The 17,574-nt window shown below is 42.2% G+C and overlaps 1 protein-coding gene across 1 annotated transcript in view; it reads left to right on the top strand.

The window, feature by feature from the left end:
- The first annotated feature begins 1,047 nt into the window (after positions 1–1,047).
- kiaa1109 (KIAA1109 ortholog) overlaps positions 1,048–17,574 on the top strand; it is a 77,879-nt gene continuing 61,352 nt past the window's right edge. The window contains exons 1-20 of the mRNA XM_047393250.1: positions 1,048–1,184; positions 3,627–3,756; positions 4,500–4,616; positions 5,661–5,739; positions 5,830–5,894; positions 7,141–7,315; positions 7,417–7,498; positions 7,600–7,793; positions 9,437–9,516; positions 9,590–9,740; positions 10,996–11,152; positions 11,496–11,574; positions 13,826–13,917; positions 14,009–14,126; positions 14,244–14,399; positions 15,092–15,189; positions 15,349–15,533; positions 16,752–16,858; positions 16,953–17,170; positions 17,258–17,464. Of these exons, the coding sequence (XP_047249206.1) occupies positions 3,657–3,756; positions 4,500–4,616; positions 5,661–5,739; positions 5,830–5,894; positions 7,141–7,315; positions 7,417–7,498; positions 7,600–7,793; positions 9,437–9,516; positions 9,590–9,740; positions 10,996–11,152; positions 11,496–11,574; positions 13,826–13,917; positions 14,009–14,126; positions 14,244–14,399; positions 15,092–15,189; positions 15,349–15,533; positions 16,752–16,858; positions 16,953–17,170; positions 17,258–17,464 (2,460 nt within the window). The 5' untranslated portion in view covers positions 1,048–1,184; positions 3,627–3,656. The remainder of the gene's footprint in view (positions 1,185–3,626; positions 3,757–4,499; positions 4,617–5,660; positions 5,740–5,829; positions 5,895–7,140; positions 7,316–7,416; positions 7,499–7,599; positions 7,794–9,436; positions 9,517–9,589; positions 9,741–10,995; positions 11,153–11,495; positions 11,575–13,825; positions 13,918–14,008; positions 14,127–14,243; positions 14,400–15,091; positions 15,190–15,348; positions 15,534–16,751; positions 16,859–16,952; positions 17,171–17,257; positions 17,465–17,574) is intronic.

The following is a 17,574-nucleotide window of genomic DNA, read 5'->3' as shown; positions in this document are numbered from 1 at the left end:
AAATAGAAGGTCCTGGGTTCAATTCCCAGCCGGGGGTCTTTCTGCATGGAGTTTGCATGTTCTCCCTGTGCATGCGTGGGTTCTCACCAGGTACCCTGGCTTCCTCCCACAGTCCAAAGACATGCCTGTTAGGTTAATTGGTAACTCTAAATTGACCTTAGGTGTATGAATGGTTGTTTGTGTGTTGCCCTGCGATGGACTGGCGACCTGTCCAGGGTGAACCCTGCCTCTCGCCCATAGACTGCTGGAGATAGGCACCAGCTCCCCCGCGACCCACTATGGAATAAGCGGTAGAAAATGACTGACTGATGACAGTTTAAAATAAACTCATATGACTAGATGTCAACATAAACTTGCAAACTTATGACTAATGTCAAAATGTTTCAAGTTAAAATATTTAGAATAAAGTCAAACTATCTTAAATAAATTTTAACTGCTTCCAATTAGGTTCAAATATTTAGAAGATCGTAGAAATGTCAAAATAAACTTGAAATATATATTGAAAAATGAAATAAATTATATACATTTAGGATGTAGCTACTGCATAAAGTTTAGAGGTTAAAATAAATATTAAATGTATGGAGTCAAAATGGTTAGAACAAAGTTTTAATCTCTAATAAACTTGAAATGTGTAGAATAAAGTCAATCTGTTTAAAATAAAATACTTGACTTATATTTATAATTTTCCTTATAAATTAGAATGCCAATAATTAAGTCAAAACGTTTAAAAGAAAGTAGAAATTATTGAAATTCAGTAAACATGTTTACAATAAAGTTAAAAGTGTAAAATCATACATAGGTAGATAGTGTTTGGACATGTGAGGAAATTTACATTTAAAATGTATTTTGTTGCTCTGTGGTCTTTCTTCTTATGAGAGTTTAAACATAAAAACAACTGAAGAATAATCCTACCGTCGAAAAACGTTCCTGTTGATAGGTAGAAAATCTGATGTGGGAGTGGTCTCAACAACGCTTTTATTTAATTGGTCAGTCTCTGACTGGCTTCTTTTTCGCTATTGGTCAATTCTGTGACAGCTCTGGTAAGAACAGGAAGAGACGCTAACTGGCAACCAGCCATGTAAATAGTGAACAGAGGATGCTAGGAGTTGGAAACGATAGAAGGGCAGCTAATACTGAATAACTGGAGCCAGGATGAAAGCACCTGCTGCACTAGGAGTATTAAGGTAGGCCACATTTAGTAATGGACGTGTGTTCAGCGTGTGGCAATAAAAGGAGACGTTATTAGGTGCGGCCTGCTTTCGTTAGCTTGCTAATGGCTAGCCTCAGTGCTAACGTTGTTGAAGGGACCACAACTTAAAGACTGCTATCTGAAGCTGAAAAGGAGCAGTCTAGTTGCTTTGGACGGGTTAGCGGTGCTTTCTAATAATGTTTCAACTGTCATCTTAACAAACTGTGTTGCTTTCGGTTCGTGATGTCTTTCATTGCGGAAGAATAAGCACAAGAAATGACTCCACACCTAGAATTATCTTTATGGGTCGTCAAGTTGACATTTTTTGTCTTGTTTACGCACAGCAATCATATGAAACTCCTTTATATCCCAAACTTTCCACCTCTGGTTTGTTCAGGGAGGCAAGGATTGGTCCAGACTGCACTGAAGTTAGCCTCCTAATTTTAGCTACATTAAAGGGCTAATCCGCATATTTAATGTACAAAAGCTACTTCGAATCAGCTCTGATTAAAAATCTTAAATACTCAGACGGATCAAAACGGGACGGATTGTTTTTCACTGCCGATGGATACTTCAAAACACAACCCATGGTTCATTTGACTTAAACATTGTTGTTTAATATAAGGGTTCTCAAGCTGAACCCCATCGAAGGTGGTTTAAAGGCCCTGAAAGGTATTTTTAAAAAAAGCAACAGAAGTTTTAGAAATCAAAGTGTTTTAAAGAATGTGTGTAGGATAAAGTAGTGAAGGTTAGACAACTTTAACTGTTTTTAGAGTTTAAAGTAGTCCATCAAAGATAATCTAGGTTAAAATAACCCTACAAGTCAGATGCTAGCTTCAGTGTTGTTTAAGACATTCTGTGTAACATCACAGGTAGAAGCTGTCTCAGTGAACACAGCTCTGGAACCAGAACTGTAAACGGTCAGGTGAGCTGAGCTGACAGGTAACATGGTGAGTCATCCAGACCTCTGCTGTCTGAATATTTCATAACAAACTCAGAACCTAAACCTGTTTTACAGGAATGCCTGCAGGGAAACTTAAATGGATTGGATCACTGATATGCGTCGCAGATTTATGAATCCTATTACAAAGGCAAATAATAACAACAACTCCCAGGCTTCTGACAGGTAGCTTGGACAAGGTGTTAAATACTGATTAATAAATTTAACAAGTAAAGAAATGTACCATCTCAAATCTGGCAAAGAATTGAGAAAGTGCAAAGATTGATTAGAGCTTTAGGAGTTTTCATCAGCAAGATTTAGGATGGATTAGAATCAGAATCAGAAAAGCTTTATTGCCAAGTACGTTTTTGGACATACAAGGAATTTGTTTTGGCGTAGTCGGTGCAATACAATACAAATGAAACAGTATAAACATATCTACAATATAATATAAATATATGTGCACAGTTTTAAGTGAGTGAGAGTAAATGTGTGTGTGTTCCTGTATATGCTGCAAGGCGAGGAATGTTAGATGTTTCTAACTAACTAAGAGAGGTCATTTTTAGCAGCTGTTTTGGGTTGGGGGTTAGGTTTCAGCCTAAGTTCTGAATTGAGTTTAGGTTAAGTTTAGGGTTATGTGTGTACTGGTAATGGTTAGTTTTTCAAGACTTTTACATAATACATCTGTAACACTCAGCAGCCTCATACCAGCTCCCAGGCTCATGTAAGCAACAATGATCCCTCCAGAGAGGTCAACAGCATGTTAAACACATGCATGTGGTATTAACTATGTACTGAGTCATATGTAATGTGTTTACTCTGCAGGGTGTGGATAGGTTTAATCTAATGCATTTTACATTTATGACACAAGCAGAGCATGCTGTATAACAGAGAAAGGTGCTGACAAAGTGCTATTTTGTGCTGCAGTTTGTAAAATGTGTTTTGCCAGCTTCCTCTATGTTGAGCTGTTTTAGCTGACTTTAATGATGTTAGTCAGAGGTTCTGTGGAAGGTTTCATGTGGTTTAGGTCTGGAGATGAGAGATGTGGTTAATTCAGCAGAAATTTAAGACATATTTGGAAAAGGATTCCTACATGAGTGAAAAATATCACTTAATAATTTGAGATTAGAAATTCATTAACCCTTTGTGAAGGTGTGAGTTTAATAATGCTGTGATTTGCCTTCATTTCAGTGTTTTAAAGTTATTGAGGTGGCAGATTTTCAGCAACTGTAAAAATGTTCCAAATCAAAATAATAGTTTCAAATATTTTGCTTCATATTTACCAACTATTGCATATTTTTATTGTTTGAAGAAAACTTTTATTAAACTCTTTTTGTTTCATTGAATCATCATCCTTTCCACTTGTTTCGATGCTACAGAGGAAATGACAGCTCTGCTTGCTGCTTTCTTTATGTTTATTAGGATGAAATGTTTTAGGGAGCTGTTGAACAATCAGATGACGAAGCTCAACTGATGCGTATTTGTCTTGATTTGTAGTTTTCTACAGCTGACTGAGACCCTGTAGCCATGGAAGGACATCCTTCCAAAAACACCACCTTTCTCAACATAGAAGATCTGGATGTGTTTCTAAACAAGCACGACTCAAACTTCATCTGGCTGCTCGTTGGTAAGAGATGCACGTTTCACTGGAGATAAAAACATTCCTTATTCATGCACTTGTTTGCATGTTATCTCACATGACCTTTGTTATGTAAAATGGTAGAGATTTTAAATGCTCCTTTTAAATAATAGTTATCCTCTGAGGGGTACATTTGCTCCACAAAGGATGTTTAAAATGCAGTTCCTGCAAAAGTATTCACAACTGTTTGTTTTTCACATAAAAACCAACAACTTCAGTATGTTTTGTTGTGTTGATATGAGATAGGCCAACAGAAAGTAATGGTGTAATTAGCCCCTTTTACTCTGGTACTGCTAAATAAAATCCAGTGCAACTGATTACCCCTAGAAGTTACCTTCACCAGAATCCTGCTGCGTGCAACTAAATCTGAGTCTGACTGCAGCCGTTCTGTTTCTGACCTCAGAGGTTCATTAGAGAACATTAGAGAGCAACCAGCATCATGAAGACCAAGGAACACAGCAGACAGGTCATGGAGAAGTTTAAAGCATCTCCCAGAACTCTGTTCATTCTTTATATCTTTTAGAGTGAGACCCCCCTTCACCGAAAGAGCCACACACTTCTACACCTATATATAGACTGCATGGTGGAGCAGTTATTGGCAGTGAGACAGTGGTGAGGTGTGTGGCTTCAGGATGGGTCAGTGTGACTGAGGATGCTCCTATAGAAGGAATGATGTAGATCAGTTGGAGATGAGTTTAAGTGACTGAGAACATGTTTTCCTTTTGTTTCAGCCACCATCCTGTCCTGTGGATGGATCATCTATTTAACTTACTACAATTCCCGCAACATTGGCCTCTTCCTCACCCTCGTCATCAACAGACTTTACAAGGATGGCTACATTCACATCGGTATGTTCCGACAGCTGAATCCTAATAATAAAATCACAATAAGCCTTAAGGAGCAGCAAAGTGGAGCTAATTTCAGGCTGGATTTCTGGACATAAATGGCAGAAAGAGTAGAGATCTAACAGAAAATCCCTGAAGCTCAGTAACAGTTCCTGCTGGAGGAAAGCATCGCTCCCGTTTCTGTCTCCTCCTTTAGTTTTGTTTTGGGAAGCACATCCTGTTTGCAGTCAGTCAGAAACAGACAAAGACCTGCATGTCAGGGTGTCAGCTAGGATAATATGAACGTGAATATGAAAGTAAACGTACTAAAAATGAAAAAAAACAAACTAAAGATTGAAAATGATGTTCGTTTCCAGATCTGTCTTCTCTCCCTGACAGCCTAAACTCGGTCCAAATTCCAGCTGTTGAGACAGATTTAATTTGCCAGGGAGCATTACAATTCTGGAGCTGTAGAAGAAGGTTCTGTGGTCTAATAAGTCCAAATTGACCGGGTTCTAGAGTGATTGATGGAGTCATCTACCCATCATGCTTAGTGTCTGTGGGGGCAGAGCTTTGCTCTGGAGTTGCTGCAGTTGGTCAGGTCCAAGTTCAGCAACGTTGTGAACCCAAAGCAACCGGACCACTGACTACCTGAAGGTACTGAACGACCAGGTTAGTCCATCAGGGAATTTTTTCTTCTCTGATGTCACGGCCATATTTCATGATCTTGGTGAAATATTATGCAACTCTGCATAGAAATAAATGTTTCAAGATTTCAGAACGTATTGAAACGATGCTCCGGCAAATGTGGAGTTTTTATTTAATTTCTTTATTTATTTTATTTGGAGGATCAGTGATTCGGGGCCGCCCTCATACTGCAGCAACATTTACCTGATCACAACTATGTTAATTATTCCTTCTGTTTCATTTCTTAATCTAGTGGTTTGAGATGAATTAAAGCAGATTGATTCCCAACCTGCAGAGAAAATTGTTGCTTCTCAGTTTGTTAAGGCAGCAGTTCTGTGTGTTAGTTATGTTAACATTGTCTTCATGTTTGTTGGTCCACAGGTTCCTTCTCCTTCTCTGTTCTGTCAGGCAAAGTCATGTTCAGAGACGTTTACTACATCAACCAAGACATGTCCATCAGGTCACCTGATCTCCACTGTTCAAGTCTCTTTTATTCCTCTGTCTCTGTGGTGACGAAGCTTTCTCACTGGCTACTCTTCGTGTGTTGCAGGATACAGGACGGCTTTCTCATATTTCGCTGGTGGAAAATGTATAACCCAAAACAAAAGCAGCATGGTGAGTTCAGCAATGTTCAACACAGATGCCTTTCTGTTCATTTAAAACCACAGAAGGAGTTTAAAATGGACAAATCTGACATTCAGTGTTTGGAGAAAAAGAAAGTACACCTTCCCTGCTTCCAAAGTATTTAAGCATAAAAGTAGCAGCAGATGCTGTTGATCAACGGCATTAATGAACTGATCATCATCAATATGAGCATACAGAAATCAGCACTGACCTCAGAGAAGCAGCTTTTGCTGTTCATCAACCTTGAAAGGGTCGTAAGGTCATCTACAAACTCTCTGAAGTCCATCATTCTACAGAGAGAAACATTTTTCCAAAGAGGAAAACATCTCAGTCAACTGCCGATCTTCCCAGGAGTGGACGTCCAGCAGATTTAGACAAAGGTCAGAGCGTGAAGCTCAGAGAAATGACCAGAAACCCAAGATCTCGATCTCAGACTCTACAAGTCAGTTAGCAGGTTAAAGGTCATGACAGCACAGTTAGAAAAAGACTGATCCAGTATGGCTGTTTGGAATGGTTGATCGAGAAAGTCTCTTCTCTCTAAAGACAATATTGCCACAGGACTTAGGTTAGCAACACTGCATCTAAATGAAGGACAAGACCTCTGGGACAATGACTCTGCAGACAGGAGACCAAAGTACAGATGTTTGGTCATAATGCACAGAAAGGTATTCGGAGAAAAGCAGCAAATCAACACAAAGACTTCATATCAAGCATGGTGATGGAGGGATGGAGATCTGGGCTTGTTTTGAAGCCACAAGATCTGGGCACCTTGCAGTCATTGAGTGGACCATGATCTCCTCTGTTCTACTAAAGTAATCTAGGATCAAATGAAGGTCCATCTGTCCTACAGCTGAAGCTTGGTCCAAACTGGGTCATCAACAGAACAATGATCCCAAACACAACATCAGATCCACAGCAAGAATTGCTGAAAAAGAAAAGAATCAAGGTGTTGCAATAGTCTAGTCAAAGTCCAGGCCTTACCCTTATTGAAATGGTGGGGTGGGACCTTCAGAGAGCTGAGAAGAAAAATCTGCTTCTCCATGCTGTTCAATGATAGGGTGTACTTACCTTTTCCACACAATTCTTGTCTGCTCACTTAAGGTTAGATTTAAAATAAGCATGAATGAACTTGATGAAGATCAGACCATCTTCATTTTATCCTGATTCATACAATCTTGGATAGGAAAGAGGGTGTACTTAGTTTTTACCTGTACCATCTTTTTTCCCACCTGGGCAGATCCAAAAGCAGAGACCAGGCTTTACGTGACAGTCAACGGCTTTGAGTTTCACGTCTACAACCGGACCGACCTCTACGCACGGCTGCAGGAGACGTTTGGGCTGGAGTCCACGCTTCTCACCACCAAGAAGGATGAGGAGAGGGGACCGGAGGACCAAGCTAATACCCTGGAAAGGTCCGACCGTAGCCTGCTGTTTGTTAAATCTGATTCAGTCTAAGATTTCATATCTTATCATTCATAAAGGGAATGAATGTCTTTCAATTGGTGTTTTGTAGTGTGAACATCAAAGCAGAGAGTCCAGAGCCCACATCATCATGGCGCTCCCTCATTCCTGTGATTAAACTCAACATCAGCACTGTAAGCATCTCAGAGCTTGTTCAGACATGTCAACAGGTTGAGAATATCTCTCTGTAAAGGATTGTAAGTAATTAAATAGTCTGAAAACTGGTTTCCTGAAGGGTCGTCTGGCGTTCGGGAACCACCACCTCCCTCAGACTCTGTGTGTGAACTTTGAAGACGCCTTCCTGACGTATGCCACCAAGCCTCCATCCAGCCACCTGGACCAGTACATGCACATTGTGAAAGGCTCACTGGAGAATGTGCGCGTCATGCTGGTTCCCAGTCCCCGCTACCTGGGCATGCAGAACGACGAGTGAGTAACTCTGGTTGACTTAAAGCAGAAAAAAAGATGGGAATAATTTAGGGATAACTAATATTGCTGGAGATGATTTGGGCTGCTGAGCAGAACACTTATTCTTCTGTCTTACCTCAGATACATAAACTGTTCTAAAAAATGAAGGGAACCCTCAAATAACACATCCTAGATCTGAATGAATGAAATATTCTCATTTAATACTTTGTTCTGTATAAAGTTAAATATGTTGACAACAAAATCAGACAAAAATCATCAATGGAAATCAAATGAATTAACCAATGGAGGCCTGGATTTGGAGTCACACACAAAATGAAAGTGGAAAAACACACTAGAGGCTGATCCAACTTTGATGTAATGTCCTTAAAACAACTCAAAATGAGGCTCAGTATTGTGTGTGACCTCCACGTGTCTTTATGACCTCCCTACAACACCTGGACATGCTCCAGATGAGATGGTGGATGGTCTCCTGAGGGATCTCCTCCCAGACCTGAACTAAAGGTGTCTCCAGACTCTGTCACGTCTGTCACATGTGCTCAGTGTGAACCTGCTTTCATCTGTGAAGACCACAGGGCGCCAGTGGCGAATTTACCAATCCTGGTGTTCTCTGGTAAATGCCAAGCATCCTGCACGGTGTTGGGCTGTGAGCACAACCTCCATTTGTGGACATCAGGCCCTCATACCATCCTCATGGAGTCGGTTTCTAACCGTTTGTGCAGACACATGCACATTTGTGGCCTGCTGGAGGTCATTTTGCAGGACTCTGGCAGTGCTCCTCCTGTTCCTCCTTGTACAAAGGTGGAGGTAGCGGTCCTGCTGCTGGGTTGTTGTCCTCCTACGGCCTCCTCCACGTCTTCTGGTGTACTGGCCTGTCTCCTGGTAGCACCTCCAGGCTCTGGACACTACGCTGACAGACACAGCAAACCTTCTTGCCACAGCTCGCATTGATCTGCCATCCTGGATGAGCTGCACTACCTGAGCCACTTGTGTGGGTTGTAGAGTCCGTCTCATGCTACCACGAGTGTGAAAGCACCACCAACATTCAAAAGTGACCAAAACATCAGCCAGAAAGCATCGGTACTGAGAAGTGGTCTGTGGTCCACACCTGCAGAACCACTCCTTTATTGAGTGAGTCTTGCTAATCACCAAAAATTTCCTCCTGTTGTCTTTTCCATTTGAACAACAAGATGTGAAATTAATTGTCAATCAGTGTTGCTTCCTAAGTGGACAGTTTGATTTCACAGAAGTTTGATTTACTTGGAGTTATATTGTGTTGTTTAAGAGTTCCTTTTATTTTTTTCAGCTGTGTGTATTTCTGTTGTTCCTCTTTAATACAAGAAGGACTCACGCTGGGTTCCTGAGCTTGATTATAATGTTCTTTCAATTGCTGTGATTTTAATTCTTTTAAATTGTTGTTTAAATGTCAAATTCTTTTTCGGTTCAGTTACTGCAGCCCAGCTAGGCGTAAAAAAACAAAACAATTTGGTTTCCTAACAGAATGAATGAACCCAGCGGTGTTTTTCTGGATTTATTCTCTCCGAATCGTCAGATCTGTATTAGTGAGTGACCCTTACTGTGATACCAGCCAGGCAGCCTGTAATGTGATCTTTATGGGGTGTGAACTGATGCTTGTGCTGTGATAGACCTCCCAGACTGATGGGCGAAGGCTTCGTGGTGATGCAGTCCAACGACGTCGACATCTACTATTACCAGGATGAACCCGGTAGGTTCCTGTAGCAAAAATACCTTCTGAAAATTCCCAGCGAACTTTCCGTCTCTGTGTTTGTCTCTGACAGGTCCGGTCCCAGTGGAGCAGGAGGGAGAGCAGGAGGCTGAGACGAGCAGTGAGGACGATAAACTGCAGGACCTTCCGCCATGTTGGGGGCTCGACATTGTCTGTGGAAAAGGAACTGACTTTAACTACGGACCGTGGGCGGATCGGCAGAGGTGGGTAAACCCATCGGATGTCCGCTGAATCTTATCACAACTTGGTTCTGTTTGGATCAACTGCTGCTAAACCTGTCGAATCACTGCAGACAGCGTTTAATGTGGTCCGGTTCACACTTCAGCAGCTAAACCTGGTGCTGAATGCTGATGTTATCTGCCAGCCAACAATGTGCCTCAAACTACCCCCACTGTGTCCATTCAGGAGGGAAATATAGAGGTGGTCCAGGTGGTACAAACACCTTGGTGTGTTGCTTGATGACTCCCTCACCTCCAAGCCTCATATTGACAATCTGGTGAAGAAGAAAAAACACATATTGGGATTTTTCTTCTCAAATAAATATCGTTTTTCTATTGAGATGAAAAGCGTTTTGTCACAGCAACATTTGATCTATTGGAGGTTATGGAGACCTGTTGTATATGAACGTGTCGGTGTCCTCAAGAGATTGACACTGTTTATCATGCTTGTCAGAGGTTTGTTACTAAAGCCTTGACCCATCTCTGTGAGCTGTGCTATCTGATGGGATGGCCTTCTTTGCTCACCAGGAGGTTGGGACATTGGTATACGTTTAATTATAAGGCCATGCTGGGGCTGCTGCCCTCCTACATCTCTGATTAAATGAAACAGCGAAGCATTGATTCCTGCTCTTTGTGTTCAGATTTGTTGCTCTCTCCCCACACAGAACTGGGAAAGGGGCTTTTGTTTACTGGGCTCCATCTACATGGAACATGTTGCAAAAAGCCTGGAAATTAACTGAATTTATTTCATTGAGCAGTTTCAGGTCCAGACTGAGAACACCTTAAATTCTGGCTGGTTTTATTAATTTGTATTGTATTTTATTTATGTCATCTAATTATAATTGTTGTGGGACCTTCACTGGCTCCTCCTTTTAAAAATAACCTTTCCTGGCTAAATACAATAAAAAAGAAAAAGTTGCAGTACTTGAGCTGAACTGAACTCTGAACTCTGAACTTTAGTTGTGGTGTTCTGTGTTTTAGCTGATTTAGTCAAGCCAATTTTATTTAAACAAACTTTATTCATTCCAACAGGAAATTAAATAATACTAATTAAATCAGAGTCAGGGACTCGGCAGGGAATCATTTAAAAATGTCTTTGCATTGAATAAGTTACATTTTTCTTAGTTAGTACCTCATGGCTCCGCCTGAGTTTGCAGGTCAGAAATCAATATGACATCATAGTGTGTGTAACTATGATCTGAATGTGATGAGCTCACACTGGAAACGTTTGTGTTTCCAGGGAATGTCTTTGGAAGTTCTTCCTCCCAGCTGACTATCAGGCCATGAAAGTGAGCGAAGTCGCCCAGCCAGGAGAGCCACGGCAGATCCAAGCCTTTGAACTCCGCATGAATATCATCGCTGATGCCACCATCGATCTGCTTTTCACCAAAAACAGGGTGAGTCTGGTTCTGTCCTCTCCTCTCTGTCTGTCGTTTGATCCGACTTCCTCTGGCTGCCGTGGGGCTCCTCTTTGTCTTTATGCCTCACCACGTCTCTGTTATTGATATCGCTTCATGTTTTATTCTCTTTCAAATCGTCTTCCCTGAGCAGTGCAGGGGTTTTCAAGCTGAGCATGTGAAAGGCATACTAAAACCACATTAGTGCATACTGAATAGAAACAGAAACAGGCTTTAAACAGAGGATTGTACAGCGTTTTATAGGTGTCTCTCTTTTATTTTTAGTCTGTGATAATGAGACGTTTCTGTCTCCCTCCTCTGCTCTCTTCATCACTGTTACTAGGAAACCAATGCCATCCATGTGAATGTAGGTGCAGGTTCTTACCTGGAAGTTAACATCCCCATGACTGTTGGAGAGAATGGTAAGTAGGTGTTTCACACAGCAGAAACAAAAGTAGACCAAGATGTCAGCTTTCATAACACCTCCATGGCTCCAGATTAGATCTAAGGAATATAGCAGCATCACATCGTCGTTTATTAAGTTTTCTTTAAGATGTGACTTTAGCTGCAACATTTCTAAAGGCACTAATAAGCAGACAAGCAGCTGAGAGAAGTGCAGATGTGTCAGGAAGCTCATATGGGAGGACATGTTCCCTCCAGAATCTGCTGGACTGTCCATGGATGCAGAAACGAATCATATCCATCCTCAAACTCTGTCGGTATGACATGAAGTAATCTGCTGAGACATAATGCTATGTGTTTTGATGAAAACAAGCAGTGTTGGTAAAAAGCAGGAATCATTTAGTATTTCTAGATCTCCTTGGTAAGTTGTGGAGGTAAAACCCATCAGAACCACATGGAATCCACTTTACTGCACCAGACAACCTTTCTTTAGGTCAGAATCATGGCATTCCACCTCTTCAGGAATTGGATTTGATCTCAGTGGACCTGAAGTTCCAGCCCCCAGCTTTCAGCTCGGTTGGCCACTGAGACTTGAACAAAGTTTTGAATCATGGTAGAACCAAGCAGAAAATTTTTTTTGCGTTAATCTGACAAAGAATCTTTCAAATTTTTCACAAAATAGACGAAACATACGACAGTCAGAACATTTCACACGGCCGATTTTGAGGAACAACTTCCCTTCAAGGTCCGGACGGGTAGCGTGCTGGATTTGCTGTTTGATGCATCTGCGTGTCTCAGCTCCCCAGAAACCTTCACTTCCAAGGACTGGACCAGTCAGACATGGAAGTGGGGACAACCCAGGACGGCTGACTCCGATGCACCAACCAAGGAAGACTAGAAAAACATTTTCCTTCGAGCTTCAGAGAAGTTCTCTAAAGTTCCACAGATGTTGAGAAGAACACTTTTCAAGCATGTAGGAAATTCACTGATTAAAGTTTGACTCGGTTAATAAGCAACTTTATACGCATGCTCCTCTCTTCTTGCCCATCACTCTGGAACCTGGTCAGTCTGGACTCAGCAGAACACAGAACCTTCTGCCACTGCTCCAGAACCGCAGTGCTCCCTGGCAGATTAAAGTCTTGTGTTCTGATCCGCGTGACTGATCAGAGGTTTTCCGGATACCTTGAGTTTCCTTCTCGCTGTGGGTGTGGAAATGCTCTCATTGTCACTAATGAACATGGACCTGAGTCATGCTGATGGGTTTTTAGGTTCTGATTTCACCAGATGTCTAAGTGATCTCCCATTCCTCTGGGTTTCCTTTTTTCTGGTTCCACATTTAAAAGCCTGACCTCAGCAAAAATATCTTCCATCAGGAAACTTTGGAGAAGTTTGTTTCATCTGCTTTGCCACCCGTCTAAGAGGGCTGGCAGGAGAAACGTTGGTCTTCTGTCAGCGATAGTTTCACTGCATCAGGAATTATCACCTCTCACGTTCCTGAGTCTTTATCAGAATGTTCCCGACACTTATTGTGATCTTCAGAGCCTCAGCCACTAAAATATAAATCAAGTGTGGGTTTAGAGGTCCAGCAGGACAAAAAATGACTCCTCTGCAGAATTAGCATTCACTGCTCTTAGAACAGAACTTCCTACACAAGATTGCATCCAAGCAGCCCTTTGTCATTGTGATATTGCACAGATTGGTTTTGAAATGACGAGTAGAAGTTCCTAATTGCACTGTTTTAAAAAAAAGAAACGTTTATATAAAAGAATGTGTTTGTTACATTGATGTTACAGGAATATTTAGGGATGCTGGCAAATGTTGCACCAGTAAGTGTGTTAGACATTAAGTTCATTAGGTAGGAATGTTGTCTGCAGAGTTTTGGACCACCTACTCCTTCAGTTTCGTTGTATAGACCTTGTTGACAGGACTGGTGAAAGTCAGAAATTGGTAGGAGGTTGTAAGGAAACCTTTGAGAGAGATGAGTGAGCTGCATCCTGGATCTACACCAGATGAAATGTGTCTTCTTGTTGGTATCGGCTGTTAAAGCACAAGGAGAGAGTCGGTTAATATGCTGCAAGCTGTGACTTTATTCCACTGGACTTCACAGAGGTTGCGGTCAAACCCTCTCCAGTTAAACCTCAGTGATGCACTCCAAAGATCATTTAAACCAACCAAAATTAAGAGCTCAGTGTTGTGCAATAATGTACCTTGCAGTGAGGATCAGGAGGTTTCCTGAGTCCTATGTCAGTGTTCTTCGTTCTCTGCCCTCAGGCTACTCTCCCACCATTAAAGGCCAGCTGCTTCATGTGGACACCACCAGCAGCATGCAGTACAGGACTCTCCTGGAGGCTGAGATGTTGGCTGTAAGTAACTGGAACCAGCAGAGGAACCTTTTTACAGACTTGTTTGAGGACAGGGATGTGAAAACGGGCCCGGCCTTCCCTTCTGTTTCAGTTCCATGTGATAGCCAGCTATCCTCGGGTCTGGAACATGCCTCAGTCATGGCAGTGCGAGATTGAGGTGTACAAGGCCACCTACCATTTCATCTATGCTCAGAAAAACTTTTTCACAGGTGAGGAAAACAGTCCTAAAACCAAACAAGACAACTGTCTTTATTTCTTTAGTATGATCATATTTCTACAAAGAATTGATTTGAATGAACTCAAAGAGGTTCTTTTTCTCCTTTCAGATTTAATCAAGGACTGGGCGAGTGACAGTGCCCCTGATATCTACTCTTTTGTGCCCTATTCTTGGAAGTTCAAGATCTTATTCCACCAGTTTGAGATGATTTGGGCAGCAAACCAGCACAACTGGATCGATTGTTCCACCAAGCAGCAAGAGAATGGTGAGAAACACCCACTGTAGTTGATTCAAATGATCATTCTGGTTGAGTTTTATGAGTTATCCTTGTAAACAGGAACAAATTCACTTGTAACAGTTATTACAGAGAATCTTCAAAAATTCTCCAAATCTGAGGAAGCCTAAATCTCCTGCTGGTTCTTGGTTGTTATCTCGAGATAATTATTCATCCCTGAAGTAGAAACCTTTATCTTAAGATCATCAAACTGATTTCTCCAGACAAGATTATCAATCTCATCTCAGCACAAAAAACTGAAATCTTGATGTATTGAGATAATAAAAGTGACCAAACAAGCTTCAGGACATTAAAACGCTCTTTCTAATTGGTCAGAAGTACTATTAAACTGAACTCTGTGATCCATATTCATCAGAACTAATAAACACTTGAAATGCATCACCCTGTATGTAATGAATCTGTACCATCAGTTTTTTGAACTGAAGAAACTTTTATTGTGATGAACCTGAATAAAAATCTTTAACAGGTTGCATAACGGCAGAGAAGTAAAGTAGGTTTACATTTGCACAATGGGATCAATGGCTGCAATTGTTCATCTGAATGCTTTAAATCCAGTTGAATGCTGGAAGCTAACGGCTTCCAGCATTCAACAGTACAGTGTCTGTCCACTGCCTAATCCTTCAGCAGGCGGGATAATCTATTGCTTTATTGATCGTCTGCAGTGTACCTGGCAGCCTGTGGCGAGACGCTCAATATAGACTTCACTCTGCCTTTCAATGAGTTTGTTCCAACCACCTGCCATACCCGCTTCAGCTTGAGGGTGAGTCCCGCCTTCAGCGGATCTGTTTGGTTCCAAAAATCAAAGCATGGATTTTGAGTTTTTCTTCAGATGTTTTATTGAACGTACTGCCTGTTTTCATGCTGACCGGTGGCTGGATTACTGACCAAGCTGTGGTGCACCCACGTTTGTCCTCCCCAGGCAGAAGATACAGACATGCGGCTGTCGCTGCCGGAGTGCCACCCGAGCCGCTACCCTCTCCTCACTTTGGCCAAAGACTACCAGAACATCAAGCTGCCCCCAGACATGTTCATGTCCGCAGAGAACCAGGGAGCCCCCCCTCCGAAACCCAGCAAGTCCCGCTGGAGGAACATCACCCACGCAGAGTGAGATAAACCTTGAAAGAGCTCTCTGTTGATGTGGGCTAAAACTCAGAGGAAAGAGTAGGGTGACTCATCAGCATAATGCAGCAGCGCTGAGGTAGAACAGTGGAAGGTTCATTTTATGTAGATGTGGCTGCAGTTTAATCCCCAAAGTTCTGTTAACCAGCCTGAGTTCTGAACAGATTTCACACCTTGCACAAACACAGATTTCCACAGTGATCCGTCTTTGGTCTCTCAGATCTAAAACTGCTTGTTTTCCCTTGACAAAAGAAAGGGTTAGGAGTTGCAAAATGAGCATTTTCAGATCAGCTCCATTCATCCTCTTTACTTCAAAGGTCAACAGTGGTTTGTTCTGACCTGATTCTGAGCTAGTAAGAACTTTTTATAGCTGACATGTTGGGTAATTATTGTTCCAATGATACTTTCATTGGTTTGAGTGGCTTTAACTTTGACACATTTCTGCAGTTCAGTTCCAAATTACTCCTTCCTGACTTTATGAACCCACAGACTCATATTGATTTATACCTAATTTCTGACCGTTTATTATTTACAGTCTCAGTAGAAAGAAAGCACACCCTCTCTGACGTATCAGGACATCCCTGAAAGGGAAGGTAGAATGATGGACTTCACATATCATAGACGTGGCGTTATTGTCTTTCTCAGAGTGATGAGCAGCAGCAGTTGGTCTTCAGAGGTCATTGCTGTTGTCTTTCCACTTTGACATAGAGTTAAGGCACGCCGATATGCTCTGGAGCCGCAGGCTGATGAAACTTCTGCTTTTACAGAGGTGCTCGCACTGATGATGAGATGGATGCAGTAAGTTTGGGCCTGCTTTTTCAGAAACAGCTTTGATTTCATAAAAATCAACAAAGTGGAGTCTCCTGTCTATTTTCTACACTTGAGGTTAAATTGCAATAATTTTAAAACCTGTTTTGAAATGTCCTGATATGTAAACCCCTTGAATAAAAATAGGGTGTACTTTCTTTCTGCTGTGACTGCTGTGCCTGAACCAGGCTGTCCCGATGAGCTGCTGCAGAGACCTCCTGGGAGTTTTAGGATTGCAGCGTGCTCTCTCTGCTGCAGAAAAATTGGATGTGACCTGTTTGCTGCCTCCATCTGAACGGGTCATGAAGTGTGTGATGAAGTGAAGAACCCACTCCAAATGATGATGCAGCATTATAAGTGTGCGCTGACTGTACATCTTTGTCATCCTTGCATCAGAGCTGGCTGGCTGGACTGCTGGAGTGTGCCAAACTTCTTGCTCATCATCGACTACACCTGGCACCCCATTTATCCTCAGAAGGCAGATGAACAACTCAAACAGTCATGTAAGCTTGGTAGAGTAACTGGTCTGAATCTCAGCTGTTTTAGCCTTTCTGTTGCACCTGCTGTGTGTTAACCTTTTCATGCATCAACACGTAGTCTCTGAGATGGAGGAGTCCATGCTGTCAGCCTTACGGCCCCCAGAGCAGAGTTCAGTACCACGCTATATCTCCACATCCAATTCAGCTGCTCCCAGCCGGGGCCCCACTGACCCATCGGAGCTGCCCCCCGACCGACTTCATGTGGAGATGGAAATGTCCCCAGATTCTCAGATTCTTCTCTACGGACCTCTGCTGCGAGCCCTGATATCCATCAAGGCCAGCTAATCTTTCATCCTGATACATTTCAGATATTTCAGTCCTTTATGGGAGCTTTCTGAACTCATCTTCCTGTTGATCCCACAGGAAAACTATTTTGGGGAAGATGACATGTACACAGACTTTGAGGAGGCTGTGTCCAGTCCCGTGCTGTCCACGACGACGTCCTCAGGCCTTGGTTGGATAGAGGACAGCGAGCAGAAGGACGGCTCAGACGCCCATCCTCTGGACCTGCGGCCCTGGGACATCACAGTGCTCATCAACCTCTACAAAGTCCACGGCCGACTGCCAGTGGTGAGCCCTATTCTCTGCCAAGAGTTTACTGTTAGATGTCAATTTGAAATGAAGACATGGTGTCTGTGAGGATTTCTGACAATAACTCCATTCATTGCTTGGTTCTTCCA

Source organism: Girardinichthys multiradiatus, chromosome 19 (assembly GCF_021462225.1).
Source record: "Girardinichthys multiradiatus isolate DD_20200921_A chromosome 19, DD_fGirMul_XY1, whole genome shotgun sequence".
NCBI lineage: Eukaryota > Metazoa > Chordata > Actinopteri > Cyprinodontiformes > Goodeidae > Girardinichthys > Girardinichthys multiradiatus.
This window is presented reverse-complemented; position numbering and strand designations above follow the sequence as displayed.